This window comes from Dysidea avara, chromosome 2 (genome assembly GCF_963678975.1).
Source record: "Dysidea avara chromosome 2, odDysAvar1.4, whole genome shotgun sequence".
Classification (NCBI taxonomy): Eukaryota; Metazoa; Porifera; class Demospongiae; order Dictyoceratida; family Dysideidae; genus Dysidea; species Dysidea avara.
In genome coordinates, this window is record NC_089273.1 from 32,072,459 (window position 1) to 32,082,597 (window position 10,139).

Consider the following 10,139-nt stretch of genomic DNA (forward strand, 5'->3'; position numbering starts at 1 on the left):
AAGTTGCCTTGCAGAGAGTTCAGCTACAAAGAAACCATCATGTAGAGAGTTCAGCTACAAACAAATCTCCCTGTAGAGAGATTAGCTAGAAGAAGTTACCTTGTAGAGAGTTCAGCTACAAAGAAACCATCATGTAGAGAGTTCAGCTACAAACAAATCTTCCTGTAGAGAGATCAGCTAGAAGAAGTTACCTTGTAGAGAGTTCAGTTTCAAACAAATCACCCTGTAGAAAGATCAGCTAGAAGAGGTCACCTTGTAGAGAGTTCAGTTACAAACAAACCACCATGTAGAGAACTCAGCTACAAACTAGTGACCTTGTAGAGACATCAGCTAGAAGAAGTTACCTTGTAGAGAGTTCAACTACAAAGAAACCATTCTTTAAAGAACTCAGCTGCAAACAAATCACCTGTAAAGAATTCAGCTACAAATAAATTACCCTGTAGAAAGATGAGCTAGAAAAAGTTACCTTGTAGAGAGTTCAGTTACAAAGAAACCACCATGTAGAGAATTCAGCTACAAACTAGTGACCCTGTAAAGACATCAGCTAGAAGAAGTTACCTTGAGAGAGTTCAGCTACAAAGAAATCATTATTTAAAGAGCTCAGGTGCAAACAAATCACCTATACAGAATTCAGCTACAAACAAATTACCATGTAGAGAGATCAGCTAGAAGAAGTTAACTTGTAGAGAGTTCAGCTACAAAGAAACCATCATTTAGAGAGTTCAGCTTCAAACAAATCACCTGTAGAGAGTTCAGCTACAAACAAATTTTTCCTGTAGAGAGATCAGCTAGAAGAAGTTACCTTGTAGATCGTTCAGCTACAAACAAATCACCCTGTAGAGAGATTAGCTAGAAGGAGTTACCTTGTAGAGAGTTCAGCTACAAAGAAACCACCATGTAGAGAGTTCAGCTGCAAAGAAATCACCCTGTTTAAAATTCTGCCACGAACAAATTGCCCTGTAGGAAGATCAGTTAGAAGAAGTTACCTTTTAGAGAGTTCAGCTACAAAGAAACCATTCTGTAAAGAGCTCAGCTGCAAACAAATCACCTGTACAGAATTCAGCTACAAACAAATCACCCTGTAGAGAGATCAGCTAGAAGAAATTACTTTGTAGAGAGTTCAGCTACAAAGAAACCACCATGTAGAGAGTTCAGCTGCAAAGAAATCACCCTGTAGAAAATACAGCCACAAACAAATTGCCCTGTAGAAAGATCAGTTAGAAGAAGTTACCTTTTAGATAGTTCAGCTACAAAGAAACCACCCTGTAGAGAGATCAGCTAGAAGAAGTTACCTTGTAGATCGTTCAGCTACAAACAAATCACCCTGTAGAGAGATCAGCTAGAAGAAGTTACCTTTTAGAGAGTTCAGCTACAAAGAAACCACCATGTAGAGAGTTCAGCTGCAAAGAAATCACCCTGTATAAAATTCTGCCACAAACAAATTGCCCTGTAGAAAGATCAGTTAGAAGAAGTTACCTTGTAGAGAGTTCAGCTACAAAGAAACCATTTTGTAAAGAGCTCAGCTGCAAACAAATCACCTGTACAGAATTCTGCTACGAACAAATCACCCTGTAGAGAGATCAGCTAGAAGAAGTTACCTTGTAGATAGTTCAGCTACAAACAAATCTCCCTGTAGAGAGATCAGCTAGAAGAAATTACCTTGTAGAGAGTTCAGCTACAAAGAAACCACCATGTAGAGAGTTCAGCTGCAAAGAAATCACCTGTAGAAAATTCTGCCAGAAAAAAATTGCCCTGTAGAAAGATCAGTTAGAAGAAGTTACCTTTTAGAGAGTTCAGCTACAAAGAAACCATTCTGTAAAGAGCTCAGCTGCAAACAAATCACCTGTACAGAATTCAGCTACAAACAAATCACCCTGTAGAGAGATCAGCTAGAAGAAGTTAACTTGTAGAGAGTTCAGCTACAAAGAAACCATCATTTAGAAAGTTCAGCTTCAAACAAATCACCTGTAGAGAGTTCAGCTACAAACAAATCACCCTGTAGAGAGATCAGCTAGAAGATATTACCTTGTAGATAGTTCAGCTACAAACAAATCACCCTGTAGAAAGATCAGTTAGAAGAAGTTACCTTTTAGAGAGTTCAGCTACAAAGAAACCATTCTGTAAAGAGCTCAGCTGCAAACAAATCATCTGTACATAGTTGTGTAGAGAGATCAGCTATAGTATGTTCACGTTGAGCTGAATCCTGAAAAACAGCTAATAATTAAAAGTGGATTTTTTCTCAACAGAGTTAACATTTCAGCCGACCAGATGATTATTGGTAACAGCAAAGGTGTCAACAACAGACACGTACAGTTTGGTATCATTAAAAGTTCGGGAAAGAGCTATAATGGACACTGTACTTATATGGCTTCCCCATAGGAAATGTATTGTGAAAATTTTGATTGACCGTAAATATTATGTCAACCATTTGAACAAAAAGATTTTGAAATATTTTTAGCAGGTCAAGCAGTACTACAAATGAGCCAAATTTCAAGATCGTGTGTAGTTGCATCCATGAGTTATTAAATGTTTTTGAGGATTCAGCTCAACGTGAACATACTATAGAAGAAATTACCTTGTAGAGAGTTCAGCTACAAAGAAACCATCATGTGGAGAGTTCAGCTGCAAAGAAATCACCACTGCCCAAATTTCAAGGCAATAGCTCTTTCCAATCTGAAGTTATCAATTGTCAAAGTTGGCAAATTGGATGTGTGTGGAAGGCCCCTTTTCGCAAATCCGGTCACATATATATTATATATATAATTTGTACATTTACTGATAAAATATTTAAAGTACATCTACTTCATCTTTTCTTCTTCCTGTAGTAAAGAAAAAAAACATAGGTTAAAAAAGTCCCAAAGCTGGCCATAGGCCGGCTTTGGGGTATACAAATACAAAAAGAAATGAAATCTAATCCAAAACAGCCAAGCTGTAAAAAAAGTGTGCGGCCCTCAGAAAGGCTATGGTGAAAAAAGATGTGAAATCCAAGGTGGCGGCCAAGAAATGGCTGTGATGGTAGGTTAATGGTAAAAATTTTAATAATGACAATTCAGGTAAATTTTGTGAAGCGGCACAAAAATTCACCTGAATTGTCGTTAATAAAATTTTTACCATTAACCTACCATCACAGCCATTTCTTGGCCGCCACCTTGGATTTCACATCTTTTTTCACCATGGCCTTTCTGAGGGCCGCACACTTTTTTTACAGCTTGGCTGTTTTGGATTAGATATAATAAGTCCATTAAAATTTACCATTAGATATTAATTTTGTTGAAATAATCTCATATGTAATTAAAGTGATTTCTGTGCTAACAATGAAAAATGTTAAATGCAACTCTGTGTGTGTGCACATACAAGAATTATAATGTATAATAGGAACAATATCTACAATCTGCCATATACAAAATATAATTTATTCATAATGTAATAATGCTTCTATGATGCATGTAAACAACATAATTACTTAGCAATTAATTTAAGTGAATTTTGATTCGCATCTTTTACTAGCACCTTATGCTTGTGTCTGGCTACCAACTCTGACAAATGATCAACTATATGTAATAGTTATACCATGGCTGCGAGGGATTTTGCTGATATATACACCCAAAGCCCGAGGGCCGCAGGCCCGATGGGTGTGGGTGTATATGTCAGCAAAATCCCAAGCAGCCATGGTACAAGTGATATATATCACTTGGGGCATACTCACCTAATTATAGGTGAAAGAACTAATGAGAACTCATCCCATTTGTTTTATACAGTAGCATCTGAAGATTGATCGTGGTTTTAATAGCGTGGTTTTAATAGCGTGGGCTAATAGCCATCAAAACGTTGTCCATACATTAAAACGTCATTAATATGTTACTATGCTTCAACACACAATGTTAGAAACGACTTGCGATTGTAGGATGGAGTTTATATTGTTATCATTTTTGTACTAAGTTAAGCTAACTAACTTCGCTATTGGGACAGTAAGTAAGTTATTATATTAAGTTAAGTACTTAGGACTGTAAGTTACTAACTTATTTCAACGTAGCAGTAGTAGCTTTGCTGTTCCATGGTCTGTTCAAAGGTTGATACGCGGTGGGTAGAAATACACATCCACAATCTCCCAAACGATTATTTTATGCCTTCATTAACCTTAAGTAACAACCAACTACCCTATCTTAACAGATGTGCTAAGCTTAGCAACTACTACAAAAACGAGTCCCACAATACAAAGCTCTATGTCGCTCAATATAATGAGTCAAAGCGCATTGATTCTTTGAACTGGCTGGGTATCAAAGTCATTGGCAAACCGCTTTCCCATGATATTGCCTGGGAAATATGCGAGATAAACACCGAGCGGCGCCTTTGAACGCCCACGCTAAAATGATATATGTTCTAATGGATTACAACTGATGTCCACTACTTGTATATCAGTAACTTTTAGGGCACTAGTTACAACCGCAATTGCACTGTCTTCTTGCATTTCACAGTCTCTTAATCTTATTTTCTTTATACTTCTGTTAGTGGAAATTAAGGTGGTAATTTTATCTGCTGCTGAAGTGTCAACCTTGCTACCACTGATATTCAAATAACATAAAGACGTCTTGTCCATTAGAGCATCTAGCACTTCTAATACATGACAAAGTGACAATTTACAGTTACCTAAATTTAAGCGGCATAGCATTGATTGCAAAGAAACACAGTATCGAAGGATGGTTGTTGAATGCTGAGGAAAGTCATTGTAACTGAAATTAAGAGTTTAAGAGATTTCACGTTTTCTAAAGAATTTAAAATTCTAGTGATGCCAGAATGTTCATTGAGTCTACAATCAGACAAGTTCAAGTATGTAAGAGAAAGGGTATATGTGATAGTAAGTGCTAAGCATTTTGTAACCTCATCTGAAAGAGGTTGACAGCTAAGGTCAATCTCTGTAATCATTCTTGCACTAAAATTAACTATTGCTTGTAAAATTGCCATAAATGACAATCAGACAAATAGACACTGTGCAGTTTGCCACTTTCAAACATGGATGCAATGTGTGTAGCTGCTTGTTGTGCCACATTTGAAATTTTATTGGAGCTCAAATTAACATATTCTAAATGGGAACACCTTGCTATCACAAGACAAACTGCATCAACTTCTCTCTCACATAAATTACAGTTGGATAAATCTAAATGCATAAGTCCACTGTTTCCAATGTTGGATGCATTTGCATTGGGATGCTGCACTGAAATATTGTTATCACTGAAATCAAGGTAGCGCAATGAATTTTGTGCCCCAAGTATATCAAATAGAACTTTAATCCCAGTTTTTTCTATCTCACACTTTGATGCATCTAAATGCTGTAATCCAGTGTTGTTACCAATTAGCTGAATCAAGCTTTCTATACGCATGAGCCAGAAGTATTGCCACTTAGATTCAAATACCTAAGAGTTGTAACATTATCAAATGTCAATAAATAATTATTATTAACAGAAATTTCACTGGGTCTCTGAAGCAACTAGACAGTTCTAAATGTTTAACAGTATGCGGTGATTTTGCAATTTTAAGACAAGCGCTACTTGAAATGTGGTTTTTGTTAATATTTAAATGCTCCAAAGATGATCTAATATTAAACTTTTCAGATAATGTTTCGCTTAAAAATTCTGACCTCAGTGTACAGTGACAGAGGTCTAACAATCATAAGTTAGGATTGTTAGCTATAGTACCTCTTAATTTACTTTCATCAGTAATGGTAATTTTACTAAGACTTAGATACTCTAGTGATGTGACTAATGTTAATGCTTTAAAGATCTGTTCAGTTCCTTCCAATATTTGGCAATTTTTCAGAGCAATATGTTTTAGTGTATTTTTATTGCTGATCAAAACAATAACAAGGCCATCACTTGCTTCTTTAGTTAAAGTATTTTCACTAAGATCAATATGCTCCAGTGAAGAATTGCAATAATTGTGTCCTCTCATAGCACCTATCATATTGCCGAGAACATCATCTTGCATCATTAAGGCAGACATATTCAGATGTCGTATATTAGTACTTTTAGCAAACAGTCTGGGAATCGCAAAGGCTGCTTAGCTAGAAATAACAAACTAAAATCTAGATAACTAAGGGTGGTGATTTGTACATTTTCAGAAAACTTATTGCCCTCCTTTTGGTGCAGTCTACAATTAGATATGTTCAAATGTGATAACGTGATAGCAGAGTTACTTGAAATAATGTTCAATACATTCAACATCACTTGAAATGATACATCATTAGAACTAGGGACCCGCCGATTATGCTCATAATTTTACCTATTATGCTATGCTGCACTGCTCAAAAATTTACCTATTATGCTTAAATTCATGCCCAATACTTACCCATTATGCTCAAATTATGCCTAATTATTTATGCCTTAGTTCTCATACTCTGCTAATAATTTCCAATTCATGGATAAATAATAAGTGGTTGCAGCACAAACTTACTTGTCAAAGTGTATATCACAGAAAAGATCGATATACTCTAATAGAACAGTCAGCTATGTGATTGTTCTATTAGAGTTACTGACTGTTCTATTAGAGTATATCGATCTTTCTGTGATAGCTATTTTGATAAGCAAGAATTCATACTGTTACACAAATATTCTACCTATTATGCTAGCATTATGCTCAATGCTTTCAGACACCTATTATGTTCATAATTATGCCAGCATAATCGGCGGGTCCCTAATTAGAACTGATATCTAAATGACGTAGCAAGAGTTTTGCATTTCAATTTTTGTGCTATTTTTAGAAGTTCAGATGCTTTCACCTTGCAGTTTGATAAGTTCAAATGTTCCATATTGACACTATTATACAACAATACACAAATTTGATCAACCAATTGTTCATTTATACAATTGGAACTAAGGTCTATATGGCGAAGTGATGAAATGCACTGTAGTTGGCTAAGAATCTGCTTGATATTTTCTAAACTAGGCCAGAAACTTGACAAATTTACAAAAAGAATGTCAGCACTCTTATTCACAATACCTACTGCTAAATCAATTGCTTCATCAAAACAATTGTCATAACTGATATCAAAATGCTGCATGGTACAATTTTGCTTCATATTATTTAGAATCACTGATATATGAAAATCTTTTTGCTTTAATCCAGAAAGAATTAAAACTTCCCATTGCATAGCATCACTTATGAACTGGAGAAATGGCAATAGTTCAACTAATACTTTAGTATTCATAATAATAAAACTCAAACCAAGAGAAGCAAGATGATTAAAATACTTTTGTATAGCAGTAACAATTCCCTTTAATGGAGAATTCAAAGTCAGAAAGCTTTAGTTCCCTCAATTGTGTATTTTTGCTAATAGTATTAACTATGTCCAGGGCAGCTTCATCACTGAAAGAAGTGTAGCTTAAATCAAGATGCACCAATGATGTTGCCTTTGTCAAAGCAAAAGTAATATTTGCAAAGTTACTTATTGTCACGAAAATGGTGGTACTAATTGACAACCTCTCAACGAAATGAACTGGAACAAGCCAACGATATTCACGCCGCTTAACACTTCAAACCACTCAAACGTGTTAATCGCTTCAACTGATAACTTAAACACACACGTGACAGCATTACACAATTCATCAGTTACATCATTGAATAAACCTAGCCTAACGTAATTACAAAACTAAAGATAAAATAAATGTTACACTCCCCGTGTTTGAGGCAACACAGTTGATCAAACATCTAACTACATAATTATAATTACAAAACTTAAAAGTTCATTCACAAGACACTGTTGGGTTCTTGACTTCAACTGGGTACAGGTGTAAAATACTTCGTTTCAACAAACGTGTTGGAGTATCACCACTCCCTACTCGTACCAATGCTGCTCTAATCTTGCCATCTCTTCCAGCAATCAGCTCTTCCACAAGTCCCAGTTTCCAAAAGGCTCTCTTCGTGCTGTCGTCCTTCAAAACAACAACGTCTCCAACAGTGACATCTATAGAAGTTCCAGTTCGTCTCGAATTTGCCCTCAGTCCAGTCAAGTATTCCTTCCTCCATTGCTTGGTAAACTGATTCAACAAGTGTCTCTGTGTCTTGTACCTCTTGGTGAGTGTTTCATGCGTACTGGATATATCAAAATGACTATCATTCGGTTTTTCAGCAATCCGTCGTCCATAAATCAGGTGGAATGGAGAAAGAGTATAGCTGATTCCATCAATATCATCCTGTACATAAGTGAGGGGGCGAGCATTGATGACTGACTCAACTTCAATAAGGAGGGTTTGTAACTGATCATAAGTTAAACTGGTATGACCCACAGTCTTTCTAAGACATCTCTTCACTCCTTGTACCATCTTCTCCCAAAATCCTCCCCACTATGGTGCCTTCTCAACAATAAAACTCCATGTAATTCGATTATTGGTCAAGTATCAAGACACACGGTAGTGTGTCGTGCGGCCCAAGAAGCCGGCGTGCCACCCGTGAGTATATTAACAGGAAGAAAGAAAACGTAATTTTCACACCTATGTAGCTCTGTGATCTGTCACGCTGCAGGTGGTCCCCCGCCGTAAGTGGTCCGGCCGGACCAACTACCGCGCCTCAAGTAGTCCGGCCGGACCATGTAAAGTTGCTGCAGATGGTCCACCCTGCTGCAGCTGGTCCCCCCAATGAAATCTCCACTATCAGCTTCCCAGTCAGTACTAGTTCAATGTCTTGATCAAAACGCATTGACCTCCACGAAATACGCAGTGAAGCGAAATTTGAGTAATGCATGACCAATATTCTTAAACATATAATTCTGAACATTGCATTGCTTTGCATTTGCACGTGGTTCTTAATTCGTGTAATTCGTTGTGGGCACTAGTGTCCCTTTTGATCCCCCTTTTCAAAAATATAAACAAAACATACTCTAATAGAGCAGTCAGTCAAGCAGAACAGTCACCAATATGACATGGCTTATTGTCATGTAGTCACCCACATGCAGTTGCCAGCAGTATGTGACAAGATAACACTAAGATGCATCTCTGGAAGAGGCTACAAATAAAGCTTCTGGGAACCTCCATCACTTTGGTGTAACTTGCAATGCTCAAATTACCGTCTCCACTTTCATGACACACCAACTGAACAGTTGGCTATAGTTTTCTCAGTTCTATAATAAAACATGATTTAATCTCTATACTATGATTTAGGCTGGAGTATGGGTTAGACAGTTATTCTACCAATGGTGAAAACCATTAATTCACTTGGAAAAAAAGGCATGGACAGTGATCAGGAACTACTATTAGCTGCATGTTTCACACCTCATACACAGCTTCAATAGCTACAGACAATAATTTTTGAACATGCCGGCATGTACTAAAATGTCAGTTTCATCAAAAATGGTATATACAGGCAGGCTTTAAACTCTCCATTAATGATACTAGAACTAATGCAGGATATGGTGACCTTAAGTGGTTCTTACAAGCCAATAGGTTAGTAAACTTAAAGTGTGACACATAATAGTTTAATTGAGTCACCACACACAATGGTACTTTTTTTATTGTTCTATATATTCCAGCCATATCTTATACCTTATTTACTTGGTTAAATACTGCAGCATTTATTATCTCAGTTTCAAAAATCAATATGGTGGCTATTCAAACTTGACCACCTCTCAATGTTCAAAAACAATGTTGAATTTTGAGCATAATGGGTTGGATTTTTGAGTACTGCTCAAAAGCATAATAGGCTAAATTAGCTTAAACCTAGCAGAGAATAACCAAAGCTAATGCAAAAGGCTGCATGTCTTTCTGGCAATGAGCCTAAGTAGCATGCATGTATAAACACAACTTGGCTAGTTGAAAATAAGAAATCATTTGTTCAGTTATGTAGATTCTCCATTTTAAAATCTGTTATTCACAACTAGATGTGCTTTTCAGTTACTTGGAGCAACTGATTGTGACAACCAGCAAGGATTAACATTTTAGGACTTACAAAATCAGATACTATTACAGTAGATACTGTATACTCAGTAATGTTACTTAGTAGTTGTCAACAGACTTGTGTGTGTGGAGTCAGTAGAGGTTACTGATAAAGACAAGCTGAATGAGTTGTACAAGAAATTTTTGGAACGAAAAGGTGGAATTGGAATTTTACTTTATTTCTATTTCAAACTATTGTGATAATGAGTCAGTGCTAGT

At 36.5% G+C, this 10,139-nt stretch overlaps 1 protein-coding gene across 1 annotated transcript; it reads right to left on the minus strand.

The window, feature by feature from the left end:
* Positions 1-7,736: 7,736 nt before the first annotated feature.
* Positions 7,737-8,315, minus strand: LOC136248003 (uncharacterized). The gene has a single exon (XM_066039821.1). The coding sequence runs from the start codon at positions 8,313-8,315 to the stop codon at positions 7,737-7,739; it is 579 nt and encodes a 192-aa protein (XP_065895893.1).
* Between the last annotated feature and the right edge of the window lie 1,824 nt (positions 8,316-10,139).